General features: G+C 38.2%; 1 protein-coding gene across 2 annotated transcripts; it reads right to left on the reverse strand.

Moving 5' to 3' along the window:
- Positions 1 to 1,577: 1,577 nt before the first annotated feature.
- LOC117403635 (T-cell surface glycoprotein CD8 beta chain-like) lies at positions 1,578 to 21,846 on the reverse strand. 2 transcript variants are annotated; one of them, XM_059027689.1, is made up of 7 exons: positions 21,743 to 21,846; positions 16,772 to 17,125; positions 15,210 to 15,302; positions 14,585 to 14,677; positions 13,450 to 13,483; positions 5,635 to 5,694; positions 1,578 to 2,649 (listed from the first exon to the last, which is right to left on the reverse strand). In XM_059027689.1, exons 1-6 carry the CDS (start codon positions 21,786 to 21,788, stop codon positions 5,676 to 5,678), a joined length of 639 nt encoding a protein of 212 aa, XP_058883672.1. In that variant the 5' UTR covers positions 21,789 to 21,846; the 3' UTR covers positions 1,578 to 2,649; positions 5,635 to 5,675. The 2 variants fall into 2 exon arrangements, with proteins under 2 accessions (XP_058883672.1, XP_058883732.1); XM_059027749.1 differs by lacking the exon at positions 13,450 to 13,483.
- Between the last annotated feature and the right edge of the window lie 2,118 nt (positions 21,847 to 23,964).

The following is a 23,964-nucleotide window of genomic DNA, read 5'->3' on the forward strand; positions in this document are numbered from 1 at the left end:
CACCCTCTATCCTGTGGATAGAGGTCCATGATGAAGTAGGCTTACGAGTGTTACTGCAGTGCCACTAGATCATTACAGCAGACCCCACCGCATGCAAGAGGACGAGGTCTATACAAAGACAATAAAATATGTACTATGAAAGTCGTCTCACCTTTATAAAAGTTTACCATGGTATTTTTGCAGTGTTTTTTTGTAGTTTTACCATGCTTTTACCCTGGTTACCAATACTGCTTTATTTTCATGTTGTTTTCAGATAGTTTGGGCATTTAAAAGCAGTTAGAGATCTAGCTAAGCTGCTGCAAACACCCATTGTAAACAGCTGCTCGTATGTTTAGCACTGCTGAAACCCAGCCAAGTTGTTGTAAAGACCACCTGGCTATTTATGTCAACCATGTCTCTGAACACATACTGTATGTAGTAAAAACTATAAGCTGAACTTACCACTAATAAAGCAATTGCTGAAACATGTGTGTAGTGTATTTTGTTTGCTTGTTATGTCTGAACAATTTCTCATGATAAACATCCTGAAGAGAAGCCCTCAGTCCGAAGCACCATGGAAGCAGGTTTGATTGTGTGAATTACTATATATTTAATTCTGTGTAACGCTCACTACTTCTCCAGCTGCGGGAGTCTGCAAGCTGCATTAAACTAAAGTAAGCCATCACCGCAATGTCAGCTGCAGGAAAGCCGGTGAGAGCACTGTATGTGTACAAGCCTGTCAGGGAGCCAGTGGCTGCCGTTCGTATTCATCACTGCCCGCACTGTTTACCATGCTGCACAGTTCAGAACTGTACTGGTTTAGAAGCAGGGCACAGGACTGTTCAATTCTTTCATTTAACTGCATTTACTGATACCAGATCAACTCTGTGGCACAGCCACTGACTTCATACAGTGTGCTGTGTAAAATTCTACAATTATACAACTATAAAGAAACTAAAGGACCCGAATCAGAAAACTTCAAGAAGTGTTTTAAGGCCTGCTTTGAAGAGTGTTTGTAAACATTCTCTTAGGGTAAATAGCGCTTGAAAGCTGATAATGAACTTCTTATCTTTACTAAAACAATTATCAATGGGTTTTGTGAACCCGATTTAGATTTTATAAATCAAAATAGGCTTTAAAAAAACCCTAACATTAAATTCCTTAAAACAGTCCTAAGTTTCGGCAGTTGTTTCCACATGTGCCTCTTTCAGACATTGGAAAGAAGAAGGCATCCCATCTCAGCTTCGACTTGGAGCATTTCCAGTGTACACCTTATAAACTAAACACAAAAAATGACAGAGCCTTCCATTCACTAGACTGAACCACCCTAAAGTTGAATGGATTTGTGCATGCTATCTTTGAATAGGGTTCTGATGGAACGAACCAGGGATCTTAGCCATTGCTTCATGGATTAAATACACAGCGATGCGACACACTCACACAGGACAATATAGCAAGGCTGATCATATCAGAAACACAAAGCATGTCAGACTTGTGTGCACCTGAAACAGAAAACACCATTCTGCTAGCAAATCAGAAATACATTCAAGGGAGAGGAAAAACGGTAACAAAAATAAATTAAAAAGCATTTCAAAACATGTATTTATTTATTTATTAAAGAAAAAACACTTTTAAAAGTATAATTTTCTGAAAATATTTACAAGTAGGAAAATAAAGAAATGCACATTTTCTGAAAATCATTGGTAGTAGCAGGCTGTTTATAGATGCACAATTGGAATGTTATGCATACGTATTAATGAAGCTACAGCGGGTACAGGCAGTGAAGAGAGAGAGTGGTATTAATGAAGCTACAGCGGGTACAGGCAGTGAAGAGAGAGTGGTATTAATGAAGCTACAGCGGGTACAGGCAGTGAAGAGAGAGTGGTATTAATGAAGCTACAGCGGGTACAGGCAGTGAAGAGAGAGTGGTATTAATGAAGCTACAGCGGGTACAGGCAGTGAAGAGAGAGTGGTATTAATGAAGCTACAGCGGGTACAGGCAGTGAAGAGAGAGTGGTATTAATGAAGCTACAGCGGGTACAGGCAGTGAAGAGAGAGTGGTATTAATGAAGCTACAGCGGGTACAGGCAGTGAAGAGAGAGAGAGTGGTATTAATGAAGCTACAGCGGGTACAGGCAGTGAAGAGAGAGAGAGTGGTATTAATGAAGCTACAGCGGGTACAGGCAGTGAAGAGAGAGAGAGTGGTATTAATGAAGCTCTCTATGCTGGGGTGAGGATCAGACTGCACTCTGTTATCTCATCACAGCCCTGTTTTCAAACACAAATACCCAGGAGGCGCTGTGCCACACGTGAAGCAAGGACAAGCCATGGAAATGACATGAACTATTGATAAGATAACACTTTACAGTAAACGCCTCTAACTACAATGTAATTACCGGGAAACCTCTTGGTTAAAACACAACAGCTTCAGTAAATACACTGTAATTGAACAGTGCATCGTAACTACATGACTACAGCATGTGTCATTGCTGTGTTATTACAGTGCAGTTAAAGACACACAGTAAATTGTTACCATTTGTATAATTTCTTTGAACTATCAGTATGCATTTCAAGATTTTATGAAAGTCTTGTGAAGTTTTCTGTTGCAGAGTTCCCAACATTCATTCATATCATGTGCTCCTGTCTCACAGCATGGCAAACAAGGGGGCCCTGGAGAGAAAAAAATATCAAAAATAAAATGAATATATATATGAACTAATGGGCTAGATTCTCATAGCTATTTACACCAAATCCTCACTAGCAAATCTTTTTTGTAAACACCAAATACAATTAATAATAATAATAATAATAATAATAATAATAATAATAATAATAATAATAATAACAATTGACTATCTGCCAAGCCTCTTGAGAATCCAGCCCAAACTGTCTGTAATAATGTATCATGCATGTAATAGCATGGCTGGATTCACAAAGCTTCTAAACACGGATACAATGTGTTTACACCACGGCCTTTCTACAAAGAGAACAAAACAAAACATTCTTTAAATGAAACTGCTGTGAATAAGAACCATCACTTCAAACAAAATAACTGTTCTGGCATATAATCTCCTTGCATGATAAACAAACAGAAAGAAAGAGCTGGGCTTTACGCTGAAAATACAAACCCTTGGTGCCTGTTCATTACAGTATTTGAGTTTGGACTTCTGTGTGCAAGAAAACAGTTGACAGTCCAGTCTGTTTACATTCCCTAAAGGTAGTTATAATTGAAGGGGTACAAACTCCCCTTAAATTCATGTTTTAATTGGATCTTTTTGGCAGTTTCTTTTAATTAATTCAAAACAATTGCAATGCATATTTAATATTAAATTATATGTTTAAAAAAATGAAATAAAAAATGCAACCTGTTGATCTGAATATTATGCAGTGAGGTAGTTTGAGGTCTACAGCGAACCCCCCTTCATTCTATTGGAAGTGTGTTTACCAAAATCACCAGGCTTTGTTCCATTTGTGTGCTACTAATAATAAAATACAAATACACGATCAAGCCTCCATGGTACAGAGCACAGTATATGAAGCAAAATAATAATAATAATAATAATAATAATAATAATAATAATAATAATAATAATAATAATAATAATAATAATAATAATAATGCTATATATTTAGATTGATTTTAATCATGCCATGAATCAATTATAATACTGTAGCATGCACAGGGGAAGGCAGCAGCAGGGCTGGTAGGTGACGTAATCACACACAAAGACATAAACCTTGCAAAGGAGCTGGTGTTACACCATTCATCTCGAATTCCCTCCAGAACACCTTCCATGCAATTCTCACCCCAGTACTCTGTACATAGCATAATCGTTTTCATTGTACGATAACTAATCTAAGCGAAGCAGCAGTAGGACATATATTTGTGAATGTACTGAAAAAGATGAAAAGACAAAATAAGCAACGTTTATTGAACAATAATAGTGAGAACAATAATAGAACAAAAATGTTTCATAGAGCAAGCCTGGACAACATGTAGATTATATATATATATATATATATATATATATATATATATATATATATATATATATAATGTATAATCAGGTGTCTCTGCCACTGCAAGGTTTTTCATATAATATAAACAGCAATGTTTTCAAAAATAAAGATAATAACTTTTTATTCAAAATGAAATATGGAGTGGATCACTTTCTTTCATTATAAAATGACCATATAAAAAGAAGTTTCTGACCAGTGTACACCTCACTTTAAATGACTTGTATAAAATTAGCTGTACATATATTAAATGTACTACTTATTAAAATATAACAATTTAAATGTAACTATCAATAAAACAAATCACACACACACACACACACACACACACACACACACACATACAAACGTGAATCTCACTCTGTGACTAAAATTAAGGATACTAAGTAAATGCAATTAAAATAATAAAAATAATAAATCTTAATTTAATTACTGTAACAAAGAGGTTAAATCACACTAAGGACACATATCTTCTTGTCTTTCTTTTTATTATTATTATTATTATTATTATTTATTTCTTAGCAGACGCCCTTATCCAGGGCGAATTACAATCGTAAGCAAATACATTTCAAGTGTTACAATACAAGTAATACAAGTAATCTGATTGCTAAAATCTCAATAATCCTTCACAGCCCTGGGGGTGAGAATTGGCCTGACAGGGTGAGGATTAGCCTGGGACAGAACTCACCCGGGGTGAGAATTAGCCTAGGCTAATAATTCTCATGGGGGTGAGTTTTAGCCTAGGCTAATTCTCACGGTGGTGAGTTTTAGCCTAGGCTGATTCTCACGGTGGTGAGTTTTAGCCTAGGCTGATTCTCAAGGTGGTGAGTTTTAGCCTAGGCTGATTCTCACGGTGGTGAGATTTAGCCTAGGCTGATTCTCAGGGTGGTGAGATTTGGTGTGACAGGGTGAGAATAAGCCTGTAACAGGGTATCGGCGTGCTATGCTTTAGCGCGAGAGGTCCCGGTTTCGCGCCCGCCCTCTGTCTGCTGTGTGTGGATTGCCTCGTCCTGTGTGATGCGCCTGCCTGCGTTAACCGAGATCGCTACAATACATATTGTCACATATGTTTAAATGTAAATTGTGCAATATAGTTACCAGAAATTGAATTTAAAAACAACAACAACAACACTAATCCCATCTGCTCTCTCTCTTTATAGTAAGTAACAGTTTCTGGTATGTGTTATTCACGGTGCGGTGCTGCAAAGAGGGAGAGCATTTTCGTTTTACTTTGTTCTGACCTGGTGTTTGTTTGTTTGTTTGTTTGTTTTGTAATATTTGCCATTTTCATAAATTTGAGCCAGAAAAAATAAGTAAATGAAAAAAATCCCACTAAAATCCCAGTGTTGTAACTCCTGTTCTGTACTGCGTGTGGTTCTAACTGAACATCTCTGAGACGAGGCGAGGGGACTGTTTCATGTTTCAACAACATATAACTCTTTTCTTTACAATGCAGTACCATCAAATACATGTAACATGTTTCTGCTTTAACTTTACATGCATTGAATTGGAAGGTTGTTATACTTTCTGTGCATTGCTCACCTCAGTATCTGCAGTGCAATATAACGTATGTAAAAACATATTTTAACTACTTTATATTATGCAGATAACGGTATAAATTAAAAAGCTCACACTTGCCTTGATTGATGGCCCCCAGGAACCCCTAGTAAAGAGACGTTTCAATGCAACAGCTTTTTCCTGTTTAAAATAAAAAAAAAGCACATGAATAAACTAGCAGACCATGTTATCATCAACAGGAATGAGGAAATGATGCAAAACCTAACACACAGTGCTCCCCTTGATAACGCTGTAGTGGGGAGCCATAGTTAAGAGACCAGGCTCTTTACCTTATAAGAGAATACTAGTGTTAGTGTAATGGCATTATGGGGCAAATGGAAGCCATGACCGGTACCGCCTTATAACCTGTTCCACAGCATAAAGGGCTGCCTTATAAGGGGGGGGGGGGGGGGTATATATAACACTGCAATACAGTTACAACGAAACGCTATACGTGTGCATGAACTGCATTTTCTGATTTTATTTTTTTTCTGACTGCCAGTCAAACAGCTGGTTGTTTTAGTATAATTTACTCATCAGTCAGGTGTCTGCTCTCTCTTGTCAGTGTGCTGCCTTGTATTTGGTGCAGCCCCCTTTGGCAAGTGATGTGCTGCAGGTTTATCTGGGGTTCGACCCTTGATAGGACTGAGTAAGCTGAGCTCCTGACCCAGTAGTGTTTCCATGGTGCTGCTACAGCTGGGTTATCAGGTCAATTGGCTTTCCTCCTCAGCCTGCTCTTTCTTTCTTTCCTCCTCCGCCTGCTCTTTCTTTTTCTTTCCTCAGCCTCCTCTTTCTTTCCTCCTCAGCCTGTTCTTTCTTTTTCTTTCCTCCTCAGCCTGCTCTTTCTTTTTCTTTCCTCAGCCTGCTCTTTCTTTTTCTTTCCTCAGTCTGCTCTTTCTTTTTCTTTCCTCAGCCTGCTCTTTCTTTTTCTTTCCTCAGCCTGCTCTTTCTTTTTCTTTCCTCAGTCTGCTCTTTCTTTTTCTTTCCTCAGCCTGCTCTTTCTTTTTCTTTCCTCAGCCTGCTCTTTCTTTTTCTTTCCTCAGCCTGCTCTTTCTTTTTCTTTCCTCAGTCTGCTCTTTCTTTTTCTTTCCTCCTCAGCCTGCTCTTTCTTTTTCTTTCCTCATCAGCCTGCTCTTTCTTTTTCTTTCCTCAGCCTGTTCTTTCTTTTTCTTTCTTGCTCAGCCTGCTCTTTCTTTTTCTTTCATCAGCCTGCTCTTTCTTTTTCTTTCCTCCTCAGCCTGCTCTTTCTTTTTCTTTCCTCAGCCTGCTCTTTCTTTTTCTTTCCTCCTCAGCCTGCTCTTTCTTTTTCCTTCCTCAGCCTGCTCTTTCTTTTTCTTTCCTCAGCCTGCTCTTTCTTTTTCTTTCCTCAGTCTGCTCTTTCTTTTTCTTTCCTCAGTCTGCTCTTTCTTTTTCTTTCCTGCTCAGCCTGCTCTTTCTTTTTCTTTCCTCAGCCTGCTCTTTCTTTTTCTTTCCTCAGCCTGCTCTTTCTTTTTCTTTCCTCAGTCTGCTCTTTCTTTTTCTTTCCTCAGCCTGCTCTTTCTTTTTCTTTCCTCAGCCTGCTCTTTCTTTTTCTTTCCTCAGCCTGCTCTTTCTTTTTCTTTCCTCAGTCTGCTCTTTCTTTTTCTTTCCTCAGCCTGCTCTTTCTTTTTCTTTCCTCAGCCTGCTCTTTCTTTTTCTTTCCTCAGCCTGCTCTTTCTTTTTCTATCCTCAGCCTGCTCTTTCTTTTTCTATCCTCAGCCTGCTCTTTCTTTTTCTTTCCTCCTCAGCCTGCTCTTTCTTTTTCTTTCATCAGCCTGCTCTTTCTTTTTCTTTCCTCAGTCTGCTCTTTCTTTTTCTTTCCTCAGCCTGCTCTTTCTTTTTCTTTCCTCCTCAGCCTGCTCTTTCTTTTTCTTTCCTCAGCCTGCTCTTTCTTTTTCTTTCCTGCTCAGCCTGCTCTTTCTTTTTCTTTCCTCCTCAGCCTGCTCTTTCTTTTTCTTTCCTCAGCCTGCTCTTTCTTTTTCTTTCCTCCTCAGTCTGCTCTTTCTTTTTCTTTCCTCAGCCTGCTCTTTCTTTTTCTTTCCTCCTCAGCCTGCTCTTTCTTTTTCTTTCCTCAGCCTGCTCTTTCTTTTTCTCCTCAGCCTGCTCTTTCTTTTTCTTTCCTCAGCCTGCTCTTTCTTTTTCTTTCCTCAGCCTGCTCTTTCTTTTTCTTTCCTCAGCCTGCTCTTTCTTTTTCTTTCCTCAGCCTGCTCTTTCTTTTTCTTAACTCCTCAGTCTGCTCTTTCTTTTTCTTTCCTGCTCAGCCTGCTCTTTCTTTTTCTTTCCTCAGTCTGCTCTTTCTTTTTCTTTCCTCAGCCTGCTCTTTCTTTTTCTTTCCTCAGCCTGCTCTTTCTTTTTCTTTCCTCAGCCTGCTCTTTCTTTTTCTTTCCTCAGCCTGCTCTTTCTTTTTCTTTCCTGCTCAGCCTGCTCTTTCTTTTTCTTTCCTCAGCCTCCTCTTTCTTTCCTCCTCAGCCTGCTCTTTCTTTTTCTTTCCTCCTCAGCCTGCTCTTTCTTTTTCTTTCCTCAGCCTGCTCTTTCTTTTTATTTCCTCGGCCTGCTCTTTCTTTTTCTTTCCTCAGTCTGCTCTTTCTTTTTCTTTCCTCAGCCTGCTCTTTCTTTCCTCCTCAGCCTGCTCTTTCTTTTTCTTTCCTCAGTCTGCTCTTTCTTTTTCTTTCCTCGGCCTGCTCTTTCTTTTTCTTTCCTCAGCCTGCTCTTTCTTTTTCTTTACTCCTCAGTCTGCTCTTTCTTTTTCTTTCCTGCTCAGCCTGCTCTTTCTTTTTCTTTCCTCAGCCTCCTCTTTCTTTCCTCCTCAGCCTGCTCTTTCTTTTTCTTTCCTCCTCAGCCTGCTCTTTCTTTTTCTTTCCTCAGCCTGCTCTTTCTTTTTATTTCCTCGGCCTGCTCTTTCTTTTTCTTTCCTCAGTCTGCTCTTTCTTTTTCTTTCCTCAGCCTGCTCTTTCTTTCCTCCTCAGCCTGCTCTTTCTTTTTCTTTCCTCAGTCTGCTCTTTCTTTTTATTTCCTCGGCCTGCTCTTTCTTTTTCTTTCCTCCTCAGCCTGCTCTTTCTTTTTCTTTCCTCCTCAGCCTGCTCTTTCTTTTTCTTTCCTCAGCCTGCTCTTTCTTTTTCTTTCCTCGGCCTGCTCTTTCTTTTTCTTTCCTCAGCCTGCTCTTTCTTTTTCTTTCCTCAGCCTGCTCTTTCTTTTTCTTTCCTCCTCAGCCTGCTCTTTCTTTTTCTTTCCTCAGTCTGCTCTTTCTTTTTCTTTCATCAGCCTGCTCTTTCTTTTTCTTTCCTCCTCAGCCTGCTCTTTCTTTTTCTTTCCTCCTCAGCCTGCTCTTTCTTTTTCTTTCCTCAGCCTGCTCTTTCTTTTTATTTCCTCAGTCTGCTCTTTCTTTTTATTTCCTCAGTCTGCTCTTTCTTTTTCTTTCCTCAGCCTGCTCTTTCTTTTTCTTTCCTCCTCAGTCTGCTCTTTCTTTTTCTTTCATCAGCCTGCTCTTTCTTTTTCTTTCCTCCTCAGCCTGCTCTTTCTTTTTCTTTCCTCAGCCTGCTCTTTCTTTTTCTTTCCTCAGTCTGCTCTTTCTTTTTATTTCCTCAGTCTGCTCTTTCTTTTTCTTTCCTCAGCCTGCTCTTTCTTTTTCTTTCCTCCTCAGCCTGCTCTTTCTTTTTTATTTCTTGCTCAGCCTGCTCTTTCTTTTTCTTTCCTCAGCCTGCTCTTTCTTTTTCTTTCATCAGCCTGCTCTTTCTTTTTCTTTCCTCCTCAGCCTGCTCTTTCTTTTTCTTTCCTCAGCCTGCTCTTTCTTTTTCTTTCCTCAGTCTGCTCTTTCTTTTTATTTCCTCAGCCTGCTCTTTCTTTTTCTTTCCTCCTCAGCCTGCTCTTTCTTTTTCTTTCCTCAGCCTGCTCTTTCTTTTTATTTCTTGCTCAGCCTGTTCTTTCTTTTTCTTTCCTCAGCCTGCTCTTTCTTTTTCTTTCCTCAGTCTGCTCTTTCTTTTTCTTTCCTCAGCCTGCTCTTTCTTTTTCTTTCCTCAGCCTGCTCTTTCTTTTTCTTTCCTCGGCCTGCTCTTTCTTTTTCTTTCCTCGGCCTGCTCTTTCTTTTTCTTTCCTCAGCCTGCTCTTTCTTTTTCTTTCCTCAGCCTGCTCTTTCTTTTTCTTTCCTCCTCAGCCTGCTCTTTCTTTTTCTTTCCTCAGTCTGCTCTTTCTTTTTCTTTCATCAGCCTGCTCTTTCTTTTTCTTTCCTCCTCAGCCTGCTCTTTCTTTTTCTTTCCTCCTCAGCCTGCTCTTTCTTTTTCTTTCCTCAGCCTGCTCTTTCTTTTTATTTCCTCAGTCTGCTCTTTCTTTTTATTTCCTCAGTCTGCTCTTTCTTTTTCTTTCCTCAGCCTGCTCTTTCTTTTTCTTTCCTCCTCAGTCTGCTCTTTCTTTTTCTTTCATCAGCCTGCTCTTTCTTTTTCTTTCCTCCTCAGCCTGCTCTTTCTTTTTCTTTCCTCAGCCTGCTCTTTCTTTTTCTTTCCTCAGTCTGCTCTTTCTTTTTATTTCCTCAGTCTGCTCTTTCTTTTTCTTTCCTCAGCCTGCTCTTTCTTTTTCTTTCCTCCTCAGCCTGCTCTTTCTTTTTCTTTCCCCAGTCTGCTCTTTCTTTTTCTTTCCTCAGTCTGCTCTTTCTTTTTCTTTCCTCCTCAGCCTGCTCTTTCTTTTTCTTTCCTCAGCCTGCTCTTTCTTTTTCTTTCCTCCTCAGCCTGCTCTTTCTTTTTCTTTCCTCAGCCTGCTCTTTCTTTTTCTTTCCTCAGCCTGCTCTTTCTTTTTCTTTCCTCAGCCTGTTCTTTCTTTTTCTTTCCTCAGCCTGCTCTTTCTTTTTCTTTCCTCAGCCTGCTCTTTCTTTCCTCCTCAGCCTGCTCTTTCTTTTTCTTTCCTCAGCCTCCTCTTTCTTTCCTCCTCAGTCTGCTCTTTCTTTTTCTTTCCTCAGTCTGCTCTTTCTTTTTCTTTCCTCAGTCTGCTCTTTCTTTTTCTTTCCTCAGCCTGCTCTTTCTTTTTCTTTCCTCAGCCTGTTCTTTCTTTTTCTTTCCTCAGCCTGCTCTTTCTTTTTCTTTCCTCAGCCTGCTCTTTCTTTTTATTTCTTGCTCAGCCTGCTCTTTCTTTTTCTTTCCTCAGCCTGCTCTTTCTTTTTCTTTCCTCAGCCTGCTCTTTCTTTTTCTTTCCTCAGCCTGCTCTTTCTTTTTCTTTCCTCAGCCTGCTCTTTCTTTTTCTTTCCTCAGCCTGCTCTTTCTTTTTCTTTCCTCCTCAGCCTGCTCTTTCTTTTTCTTTCCTCAGCCTGCTCTTTCTTTTTCTTTTCTCCTCAGTCTGCTCTTTCTTTCCTCCTCAGCCTGCTCTTTCTTTTTCTTTCCTCAGCCTCCTCTTTCTTTCCTCCTCAGCCTGCTCTTTCTTTTTATTTCCTCAGCCTGTTCTTTCTTTTTCTTTCCTGCTCAGCCTGTTCTTTCTTTTTCTTTCCTCCTCAGCCTGCTCTTTCTTTTTCTTTCCTCAGCCTGCTCTTTCTTTTTCTTTCCTCAGCCTGCTCTTTCTTTTTCTTTCCTCAGCCTGCTCTTTCTTTTTCTTTCCTCCTCAGTCTGTTCTTTCTTTTTCTTTCCTCCTCAGTCTGCTCTTTCTTTTTCTTTCCTCCTCAGTCTGCTCTTTCTTTTTATTTCTTGCTCAGCCTGCTCTTTCTTTTTCTTTCCTCAGCCTGCTCTTTCTTTTTCTTTCCTCAGCCTGCTCTTTCTTTTCTTTCCTCAGCCTGTTCTTTCTTTTTCTTTCCTCAGCCTGCCATTTCTTTTTCTTTCCTCGGCCTGTTCTTTCTTTTTCTTTCCTGCTCAGCCTGCTCTTTCTTTTTCTTTCCTCCTCAGTCTGCTCTTTCTTTTTCTTTCCTCAGCCTGCTCTTTCTTTTTCTTTCCTCAGTCTGCTCTTTCTTTTTCTTTCCTCCTCAGTCTGCTCTTTCTTTTTATTTCTTGCTCAGCCTGCTCTTTCTTTTTCTTTCCTCAGCCTGCTCTTTCTTTTTCTTTCCTCAGCCTGCTCTTTCTTTTTCTTTCCTCAGCCTGTTCTTTCTTTTTCTTTCCTCAGCCTGCTCTTTCTTTTTCTTTCCTCAGCCTGCTCTTTCTTTTTCTTTCCTGCTCAGCCTGCTCTTTCTTTTTCTTTCCTCCTCAGTCTGCTCTTTCTTTTTCTTTCCTCAGCCTGCTCTTTCTTTTTCTTTCCTCAGTCTGCTCTTTCTTTTTCTTTCCTCAGCCTGCTCTTTCTTTTTATTTCCTCGGCCTGCTCTTACTTTTTCTTTCCTCAGCCTGCTCTTTCTTTTTCTTTCCTCAGCCTGTTCTTTCTTTTTCTTTCCTGCTCAGCCTGCTCTTTCTTTTTCTTTCCTCCTCAGCCTGCTCTTTCTTTTTCTTTCCTCAGCCTGTTCTTTCTTTTTCTTTCCTCCTCAGCCTGCTCTTTCTTTTTCTTTCCTCCTCAGCCTGCTCTTTCTTTTTCTTTCCTCAGCCTGCTCTTTCTTTTTATTTCTTGCTCAGCCTGCTCTTTCTTTTTCTTTCCTCAGCCTGCTCTTTCTTTTTCTTTCATCAGCCTGCTCTTTCTTTTTCTTTCCTCCTCAGCCTGCTCTTTCTTTTTCTTTCCTCAGCCTGCTCTTTCTTTTTCTTTCCTCAGTCTGCTCTTTCTTTTTATTTCCTCAGCCTGCTCTTTCTTTTTCTTTCCTCCTCAGCCTGCTCTTTCTTTTTCTTTCCTCAGCCTGCTCTTTCTTTTTATTTCTTGCTCAGCCTGTTCTTTCTTTTTCTTTCCTCAGCCTGCTCTTTCTTTTTCTTTCCTCAGTCTGCTCTTTCTTTTTCTTTCCTCAGCCTGCTCTTTCTTTTTCTTTCCTCAGCCTGCTCTTTCTTTTTATTTCCTCAGTCTGCTCTTTCTTTTTCTTTCCTCAGCCTGCTCTTTCTTTTTCTTTACTCCTCAGCCTGCTCTTTCTTTTTCTTTCCTCCTCAGCCTGCTCTTTCTTTTTCTTTCCTCAGCCTGCTCTTTCTTTTTATTTCTTGCTCAGCCTGTTCTTTCTTTTTCTTTCCTCAGCCTGCTCTTTCTTTTTATTTCTTGCTCAGCCTGTTCTTTCTTTTTCTTTCCAAAGCCTGCTCTTTCTTTTTCTTTCCTCAGCCTGCTCTTTCTTTTTATTTCCTCAGTCTGCTCTTTCTTTTTCTTTCCTCAGCCTGCTCTTTCTTTTTCTTTACTCCTCAGCCTGCTCTTTCTTTTTCTTTCCTCGGCCTGCTCTTTCTTTTTCTTTCCTCAGCCTGCTCTTTCTGTTTCTTTCCTCCTCAGCCTGCTCTTTCTTTTTCTTTCCTCAGCCTGCTCTTTCTTTTTCTTTCATCAGCCTGCTCTTTCTTTTTCTTTCGTCAGTCTGCTCTTTCTTTTTGTTTCCTCAGTCTGCTCTTTCTTTTTCTTTCATCAGCCTGCTCTTTCTGTTTCTTTCCTCCTCAGCCTGCTCTTTCTTTTTCTTTCCTCCTCAGCCTGCTCTTTCTTTTTCTTTCCTCGGCCTGCTCTTTCTGTTTCTTTCCTCCTCAGCCTGCTCTTTCTTTTTCTTTCCTACTCAGCCTGCTCTTTCTTTTTCTTTCCTCGGCCTGCTCTTTCTTTTTCTTTCCTCAGCCTGCTCTTTCTGTTTCTTTCCTCCTCAGCCTGCTCTTTCTTTTTCTTTCCTCCTCAGCCTGCTCTTTATTTTTCTTTCACACATCTGCCAGAAGACTTAGAAAGAGATTTACCCTTTCTAGCAAAAAAACAATTACAAAATAAAAACATGATTTCAAACACAACTATTTATAGTCACAAATATATACTGTAGGGCTAGATTCACAAAGCTTTATTCTAAATCGCCATTAGTGCATAGTGACAGAGAGAGCTGTGCTCATTACTCACTTTATCATTCTGTGACGACACTTCTTGGGCAGCCCTGGGTACAAAGATTAACACGAGAGTTTACATACAAGCTTTTTACTTCATAATGCCTACAACTCCTACAACTCCAAAATTCCAGATTTAGCGAAATACATACGCGTATCACAAATTAAACATTTAACATCTTTAAATCTTTTTTTTGTTTACACTTAGCGAGTGAACATTTAGCTGACATGTTAAATCTGGGTTTCTAACAAATAAATCCGGGAATTTAATTTTTTTTTTAACACTTGGCAAGTCAACATTTAGCTAACATTTCTAAGAAATAAATCTGTGAAAAAATACATGTAACTTAAATATTTTTTATAAAAATTGGCAATTCAACATTTACCTAACAGATACATCTGAAAAACATTATTATTCAGCAATTAAATGTAAAAAATATTATCTGAAAAAACAAATCTGGGTTTTCACAAAAAGAAAACCATTTTACCAGCTCAGTGTGAAGCTGACATGCAAGCCCACGCCCACTGACGCGTTTGATTTGGCATTGTATGCCGTCACACTCCGACTTTTAAGAATGTGTTTGTTAACATTTATGTATTTTTCTAAATCTGAACTTTTTTGGTTAAATCTAGCAAAAAATACACGATTTACATTAAATCTGGGAGAAAACATTAGTGCTTTTTTTACACTTGTTACTCCATACATGGTAGCCATCATTTCATCTCTGTTCACTGCAGTTTCATTCACACTCGCCACTTCAAACATCATTTCTCCGGTTGTACAAGTCTGAGTGATCATCAATGTCTCATTTGAAAGGGAAGAACTTGGACTAATTAGCTGTCATTTATGTATAAAATGTATCCTTTTAAACAAAGTTCTGTTTTTTACACTGTATGCATGTTTAAACCAAAATGAAACATCTGAATCTGCTTAGCAATGTGTGTGTGAGTGTGTTAAATACATGCAATTTAGGATTCATTATATATCAATGAACTTTATTAATTGCTATTTTCATTACAAGCAATGCCCCTTGTCCCTAACGGACTGTGTTAAATCACAGTCACCAGTAGGGATAAGCATCAAAGCAAACTGCATGAAGGCTTAAGCAGATCCAGATGCATGTATCTGGTCCAGTAATAACAGCACTTACTGCTAAAATAGTACAGGGTGCTGACCACAGCAACAAGCAGGGCGGCGGCACCTGCAGCCAGGGGCCCCAAAACCAGAGAGCCACAGGAGAAGCCTGCAAGAAACAATCGAGAACCTGTTACAGGCACAGCGACTTCAACTCAGTGCAACACAGAACCAGCTTCATTCTATCTGTCCGCAACCCTTGAGGAGCTTGTGTAAGAATGAGTGTCCTCGCCTGCCTCTGCAGCCAGGGTCGTTTGGGTTTTAAGTAATAAGGTCTACAAAGTTCTTAATAACTACAGACCAATCTCTTTCTCTCTCTGTTAGCCTGCAAAGCTATGCAATGTAAATTCAAATGTTATTCTGCTTTTAAAGGTCGAGTTGGTAGGTATACAAAAACTACAGTGTTACGTTTAATCAGGCATGTCCTAGAAGGCTGGAAGGATGCAAACATTGAAACAAATAATGCCAGGAAGACAATAACTAACTTGTGCTTTAAGATTTCAGAATAATCAGAAGTGCACTTTGGGAAGGAAGTAATTTGGTCACCTTGCCCACTCTTGGTCTAGGAACATCCTTCAAATTAAAATGAAGAGCAATGAAAATAGTACGGTGAAAAAGGAATCTGGAGTAACCAAGTTTACCCTTTGTCTTTAGAATCCCACTGGAACAGTGGCAGGGTTTTTTTGGCTTTGGCTTCGTGGGCTTAGTGGTTGGGGGTGGAGGTGGAGGAAGCTCTGAAAAGGAATACAAATATTGAAAAATACACAAACGTAGTTATAAAACTAGACAGGATGCTTTACTGGTATTTGTCAACATCTTTAGTGCAACAATGAAACCGACCAAGACAAGGACCGTGTCAGTACCTGTAGCAGAAGATTGTGTGCATATTAACATGGGTTGCTTCCCTGGGTTTGAACAGAACACAGTCAAAGCTCAATGCCCACACTTGTGTAGAAATCATTGAGTTCTTGTTTACAAGCCTTCGATGCGGAAGTCTAAAACTAAAGGGACCACAAGAGACAACATTTCCTTTTGATGAAAGCCGGTTGAAACAAGTATAGCGTTTCGTATTACTAGAACTGAAAGACAGCAGAGGTCTGTATGAGAATGAACAGACACGTTCTATAAGGACTGGAGGGGCTACCATTGCATCATTTCATTATTTAGCATTTGTTTGCTTGTAAACCGTGATGAACAAACTAAAGAATCATCAACTTTGTAAACCATATTTAATGCTATGGCAACACTTTAAAATAATGACTGCAAATTTATAATGAATTCTGACCTAATACCACAGGAATAGCACTTGAATATACTTCCTCTGAGTTTTTCATTCTCCCTGGATTTCGTTACCCGGATTCATTCCATGTTCCTTTGTAACAGATGATGCTGATCACATGTATAAGGCATGCATTTTGCAAGAATGAGCAGATCCTGAGAAGTGTTCATTCGTGCATGAATGCATGCCTTATACATGCGATCAGCATTACTTATTACAAAGAAACATGGAATGAACATAGTGAGAGGCACACATTTCGAGTCAACACACTTGCAACCCATCATTTCCCTGTCAGAATTGGAGAATTGGAGACGTTGCTCGAATGGTCAGTAACCTGTCCTAATAAAACATCCTATTTGAGAGCCGATTCGTGTATTTTGTATTCTTTTTGGTCCATCTCCTGACTCTTTATAAAACTGTAATTTCGTAAAAGCTTAAAGCTCTTCATTCATTGTGACTGTTTAATGCTGAAATGTGTTTATTTGGGGTTTCTTAGAGTTGAAGTGGTTACTGTTCTCCAGAACAGTACTTACTGACAGTAAACACCAGCAGAGACAGTACAGTATAACTAGTACAGTAATTCATACACTTCAAATCTAGATACATGATTTATATTGCAGTCACACTGTAATAATTACCATATGCCCTCAGGCTAGGTGACTGTCATCTGATGAGGAATATTTTAGCAATATGTACATGGAAACAGCACAAGCACGCGCACAGCTCTGATCATATGCATACATTCACAGCATTTCCAACCCAGAAGCACACAGTAGAAGCTCAGGGCACTACCGAAAGCAAACAGCAACCTAAAGCTGAAAGGTATGGACCCCGACCCTTAGAGAGGTTCAGTTTGTCTGCAGACACTCCTGATATTCCAGGATCCTCGTCCACCAGACTGATCTACAACCTGCTTATGCTCACCTCCTACTGTCAGGTTGGTTCCTCTGGCCGCTGTGTAAATCCCATCATGCAAGACAGTGCAGTAATACATCCCGCTGTCTTCTTTCTTGAGCATACTGATCTTCAAGATGCAGAGTTCGGGTCCGGATCTCAGAGTAGTTTTGAACCGTTGCTCAATGCCTTTCGCATGCGTTTCTCTGCCGATGGTGCTTGTATGCATGAGGAACTGAAAGTCGGTTGTTCCGTTGGTCTGCCGGTACCAGAAAACTGCCTTTTGGTTGTTTTGTGCTTCCCCTTTGCAACTAATGGAAACAGAGTTGTTTTCTGGCACAATTACAGAGTTTGGGATCTGAGTCAGGATTAAACTACTGGCGGCTGTTAGGAGAAATACAGAAAATACAAATGAAAATATTTCATCAGAAACTTTTACCTCCCAGTTCCATTAATGGCACAGGTTCCATTCCATTAATGGCACAGGTTCCATTCCATTAATGGCACAGGTTCCATTCCATTAATGACACAGGTTCCATTCCATTAATGGCACAGGTTCCATTCCATTAATGGCACAGGTTCCATTCCATTAATGACACAGGTTCCATTCCATTAATGGCACAGGTTCCATTCCATTAATGGCACAGGTTCCATTCCATTTTGTCTAGTCACTCACTTGCATGTTAAAAACTCTTCCCTACCTAAAAACAAAAGGTAATAATACAAAAAACTTTCCTCCTGCTGACAAAATATATACTGCCCTAAAATAAATCCTCCCTTCTACCAAATGTCATTGTTTACAATCTATTTTTGTTTAAGAAGCTCAATTTGAAAGAGAGAAGAACATCTAAATAGAAGCTTCATGAATAAAAAGACAATTTCATTTTCAAAAAATAAAGATTTCTTCCCACTTACTGTAGCTCAGATAAAGTCAAAGAAAAGTAAAGAACAATTTAAATAAAAGAACAAATGAGTGGGGCCTGTTAAAACGGTTTGGGTGAGCATCATTTCAAGTGGTTGCTTCTGCTTCGCTTTATCGCTAAGCTTTTCTTTGTTCTGGAACGATCCATTTTATATGAACAATAAGAAAGCTGAAGATGTGCATTGTTGTGTAATTACCACACAGCTAAGTGGCTGCAGTACTTGGCTTTGCCTTGCGATAAACAACAACTTGTGTATCTTATTGCTGAAACGTGTCATCTGTCTATGGAAGGCCGCCCGGGTTAAAAATACATTATTTAGTACATGTTTTAAAATATTTAGTAAACATTCTAATTTGAATTTAGTACACGTTGTAATTCTAATTATTAAACATCCTAATTTGGCTAATCAGATCACTGAAAATGAAATGAGAACCAATGAATTTAAAGAAAATAGTATGTGTAATAAATGATCCAATTAAAAGTCGCCTTACATCTGCCATTCCCACCCAGCTCGTGGCGGTATATGGACTTGGCATTGGGTAAAGTCTAGTGAAAGATGGATAGACCAGGACCCTCCGAGACGAGCAGAGCCTCAGAAATCACTTTAATTCAGTGGGAACCCCACTGTAACTAATATGTCATTTTAAACAAGTGTTGAAAGATCTGACATTAATTCTAATATTAGCTACGGTAACTCAATATTTAGTGTAAAACTGAAATAAATATAATTAGGAAAAAAAACACGATTGTGTACATTGTTAATACAAACTGAACTGTGTCACGGTCAACATTGTCTGTCTCAAGAAGTCGGCAGCACTCAGCAAATCTATATTTGCACCGCATAAGAAAATGTCGCACAATCTGATTTGCAATTTTCCTTGTTCTTGATTTTTTAAAGAGCATTTCATGTCTGAAATTATTTTTAAGTATTTTATGTATTCTGATTGGTCCAAATCAATACCTGTACTAAATATTTGAAACACGTTGTAAATAATGCGTTTTTGACCCGGATGGCCTTCCATATCCCTCAGTCCTGTGAATGTGATTACTCACATTCACACATTAAAGTGTTGTCATTAACTGTGGCACTGAGGTTGAATTCGGAGAATTGCTTTCCTTCAATTCAGGATCCGCATTAGCAACCTGCAGTAATTTGGCACAATGCAATTCCATCATTGGACTTGAATGAATGCAAAACAGGTTCCAAAATGAGTTATGATAAAAAAAAAAGGGCTCAGGTTTGTTGAATACGAAAAAGTCATTCAATGCTATAGCATTTGTTGCATAAACTGTATTACCGGATCTCTATCTGTCTAATGCCCAGTATTTATACTGTGGTTGAGTATACATACTACTACTGCTAATAATAATATAATAATAATCTTTAATTTATATAGTGCCTTTCATGTACAAAAGTCACAAAACACTGTACAGTTCTTTGTATTGTACGGGTCTGACACATCATACACCATGTATATGTTACAGTAAAAGTCAGAATATCTTCAGATTTACTGGGAAATGTTGGCATTTACCAAGTAAAGTGGTTAATCTACATGATAGCGCTTTACTTCAGACATGTACTGTTAAATCTCAAGAATAACCAAGTGCCTTTATCAATAAGCTTCCGGTAAATGTCCAAAAAGCAATATCATTCTTCCTAATTCTGGACACTTGCCACCGTACCTGGTAAATGTTGATAGTTACCGCTACAACTTCAGATTTACCAGTTTCTGGCTTACCGTAACATATACACTCAATTGCATTTGATTCAGTTTGTAAAAAAAAAAGTTATGAGTATGGAGTATATGTTTTAGAATGGCCAGAGTCTCAAAGCAAATTGTCATTAACAAAATATATATATATATATATATATATATATATATATATATATATATATATATATATATATATATAATTATATAACAAATAAGAAACAAATTCATAAGAAATACAAGACTCTAAATGTATAATTTTTCTGATGTTTTGATTTAGTAAATTAATAAGGTCTGTTCTTCCTTTCTGAAGAAAAAAAAACATGCAAAAAAATAAAATAAAAATACAAATGAAAAAATCTGGAGCAATGATGCTGATGGGCAATAATCTTGAAGCGCTTTACAAAACAATGCACATTAAACAGCAGCCCGGTGTAACGTTTCCTCTTGTGATTGCTGCTGTCTGTCTGCAAGGACCTTCTCGGAAATGTGGCTTCAGTTTAATAAATAATGCTGGCAGCTTCGTCGCCCTGCTCTTACACAATGATATGTGTTTTTTTTTCTGGCTCAGGATGATCATGCTCTTGTTTTGACTCTCATCCTCATATTTCTATTTTATTTCTTGATTATCGTGCGAGTTAATCCAAGATGAACACTCCTCGTGATTTGGTTTTCTTTAGTCAGGGCGGTGTACCTGTAATGCAGTCTCATTGCGTTGCTTTAATTGATCTAACCAACAAAATAATTCTGTCTGCCTCATTATTTCATTTCCTGTCAATAACGATGTAATTACACATCAGCTAACTTGCGATTTCCTTCTAAAAACTCTTGTTGAATTCATTTTGAATTCATGATGTATTTGCTGTTCCTGTTCTCAAGGAATTTGTGTTAGGTTTGATGATGTTCAATTGTCAAGTGTTATACTGTAATCAATGGAACTTACAATAAATAATTTCTCCCCTTTTTATATAAAACTTATAATGGGCTGGTAATTACTTACTGAAACAACATTGAAATCCAGAAGGCAACTCCTGCTGTCATTTTTACTTTTGTTTCACAACCTCTGATGTGTTTAATATTTAAGAACTGAAGCAATATAAATTTAAATAGATTAATATAGAAACAGAAAAATCATGAATTACTCAAACATAAATACATGCATACATATACACAGTACATGCGTAGAGACATCTATACTGTTCTGGTTTTAACTTCTCAGGACATTTCTGACAACATGTGTAGTACTCTACCTTATTGTTTTGTTCATCTTTCTATCAGGCAGTCAGAAATCTACAGGGCATTGCTGTTGGTGTTGTTGTCGTTGATGGAGACCATGTTTGATAGAACTAGTAAAACAACTGAGCGTTTACAGTCTTTACAGCCAGGCAAATAACAACAGGCAAACATTCATGCAAGGCCTTCCTAATAGAAATTATGATTTTTTTACAGACAGATTATTTTTTAATACAGATGTGATGTTATTTAAATAGTTGTGTGACTGATTCGGCATGTGTGTTTCGAATTAGCGATGATTTAGTGCAATACGTTTAAATGGCTACTGTTAATCACTATCCCTTGAAAGAACACTCTAAACCAAGCCTCTCCAAATGATGACTTGGGGTTTCATGTTAGGAAGAAACCATATTTTTTACTAAAAGTTCTCTAGTATGCAGATCATGTTTTCTGCTTTCTGTATGTGTTGAAAACTGTACATGTTGTTTCTTTAATTTAAATACAATATAACAAAAACATATAAACTATTCTGCAGTATAACAACTTACCTGTATTTCTTTATCATGGCCCAACTAACGTTTTTTAAACAAATTAAGCAAATATGAACTGAATATTCAAATTACAGCTGTAAAACAAAACATCATTTGTGCACACTTACAGTAAAATAACCCCAGTACCCTCTCAAATCACCTATTTAAGAAGCAATACAACAACTCTTTTGTACTGTAGAATGTGTGTTGCCGGTGTTTATTTTAGATGTTGTTTATGCATTGCTTTCCTCGGCATAAAATGTTTTCCATACAGGCATTTCAAAATTCTGCTATATGAACGAATATGAACTCATTTTTGCCACTGAACAAATGTCAAGCCGTGTTTGTTCGAACGTTCGAATGTTTGCCCCAGCTCTAGTAATGATTTCAACTTCTTCACTTACACTGGAGTGATTATACAGTCAGGAGCCAACAATGATAAACATCATTGTATTAACTACATGTATATAAACCACCAGGCCTTGATCGAAAAAAGGGAACACCTAAAATTAAGTGTGTTCAAACCAGTTACTGTATTAGATGATCTGTCAATAAATAAATAAATCATAAATTTGGGGGGAAATGGCAAAGACACCTCCTCACCTGCCACCCATGAAGCTGCCACCCAAAGCCAAGCCAGGAGCCTCATCTTGGTTGTGTTCAAGGAGTATTATCACTGTGCTGCTTCTCTCCCGAGTTCGATTGCTGGTATCTCTCTACAGCCCCCCTCTAGAGACAAGACCATGTCACCTTCGACCAATCAGAAGAGACGACAGCATTTCTGCTGGCGAGGAACCTTCTGACTGCTTTAAATTGCTAAACTAATACAAGTGCCAGAGTTTAGAAGAAAACGCTGAAGACCTGATAAAAAAAATACAATCGTTCACCAGATTTACCAAGCAGCTTTCAGAACAGCTGCTTGGTAAATCTGGTGAACTAAAAGGTTCTCCACGAGCTCTGTGTAGAATGAATGTACATTGGATGCTGTGGTCTGTTTTGTTATGTGGTGGAATCAATTCTATATAGCAGGTAATTCTATTATTATTATAATTTGTATTATTATGATTATTATTATTGGTCTTGTTAGTTATATATTAATAAACAATTACCAGTATTGAAAAAAAAAAAATATTTACACATTAATATGAGAATGCTGAGATGAAACAAACTTCACTCTCTCTGCAGATCTGCAGCTGGAGTTTGTTGGTTGCGATTCAACACTTGAAAGGAGCGACCACAAAAATACTTCTATTTTTCAGTTTCAGCACAAGGTGCTGGGTGAAAACGCTGAACTTATTGTATCCATGTTGCTTAATGAATACTGAACCTTTAAAACATGTACATGCACCTCAGATGACATTTCTCAAGACGTGAAACCGTCAGTTTATTGAGAAACAGACGGCACATTACCCAACGGTTTAAGATATGTTGCAATTACACGTGTAGCTGTGAAAGTACCGTTTCCCTGCTGTATCATGTCATTTCAAAAATAACACTTTGAGAAGCCAGTTACATGTTCGTAGTTGCAGCACAAAGAGTAATGGAATGGAAACTATGGGCCCTGTTAACAAAACTAAATTGTGACATATTTAAAATGAAAAAGATAAATAAATCAAATAAACTGAATGGATTAAATAACATTTGATACACATTGACACCTTACTGACTGGTGCTGGTGCCTTCATCTGCAGTCACTTGTTGGTGTCGTCGATGGACAGAGTAGTTGATAGAACTCGTTTTAAAAAGTTAACAACTAATGGATCACATTTAACACATTTAGAGGTAGCAAATTAATTTACATTCATGTACATTCACTTTATTTAATTGATGAAGGCAGTCTCAGAAAAACAATGGGCTTGACTTCAAAGTGTTTCCAACATTCGGCAGTTTGCTCCTAATTTGAGAATGGAGATGGAATCTGAGTTAATGTTACAAGATGAGAAACAAACCATGTTCAAAACGAACCAACTTGACAGAATAAGATCCTAGAATAAGTCATTCATTAGTTTGTGTCTTATGCCAAAAAATGATACTGTATAAATATGTGTTGAATGATATTATCTTTGCTATACTAACAGAGCACTCAGCTGTTCTGTTTGAGTGGAGTTCAGACCTGTATTTATGTGACTTGAGTTACTTGTGTAATTACTGTGTTATTAACAGATTATAAAACAGTTTGTATTGCTAGACACACTCAAAGGGAAACACTTGTTGTACATGTTAAATGCCTTTGTTTTTTTTTTAATATGACTCATTATCTAATCATTATATACAGTATGTAACCTGGGCAATGTTTCAAATGTTTTGTGCAGTTTAGGTAGGCAGGTTTAAAGAAGTGTTATATAGAAACAGTAAAATGTTCATGATATTATATTAAACACAAAGCTATTGATAAATAATACTCGTCAAAATGCTTGTGAAGAGTTTCCTCTTAGTGCTTCTATGTACAGATTATGATTTGGGTGTTTAAAGTCCTGTAAAAGTCCTGGCGTTCAGGTTCCAGGGTGTAGACCAGCTTTCACTTGGGGTCAGACCCCGTCTTCTTAAATCATACTCCCGCAGTACCATGCAGGATTATACAGGCTCAGATCTGCAGCTCATTTCAAAACATGGTCAATTTGGTTTCAGTAGTTACCCACTTCCACAAATTTAAAAGTATAAATGTGCTTATTTTTTTTTGCTCGGCAACTTAAAAGATTAATATTTCATTTTGCTCAGTCGAGAGACATTGTTGAAGTAATTATGCTTTAACATGATCCTCTTGTACAGCTCCAGAGCTGTATTACATCCTTAGTGTGGGTAAAACAAACACTGTAGTAAACAGG

Source organism: Acipenser ruthenus, chromosome 1, assembly GCF_902713425.1.
Source record: "Acipenser ruthenus chromosome 1, fAciRut3.2 maternal haplotype, whole genome shotgun sequence".
Classification (NCBI taxonomy): Eukaryota; Metazoa; Chordata; class Actinopteri; order Acipenseriformes; family Acipenseridae; genus Acipenser; species Acipenser ruthenus.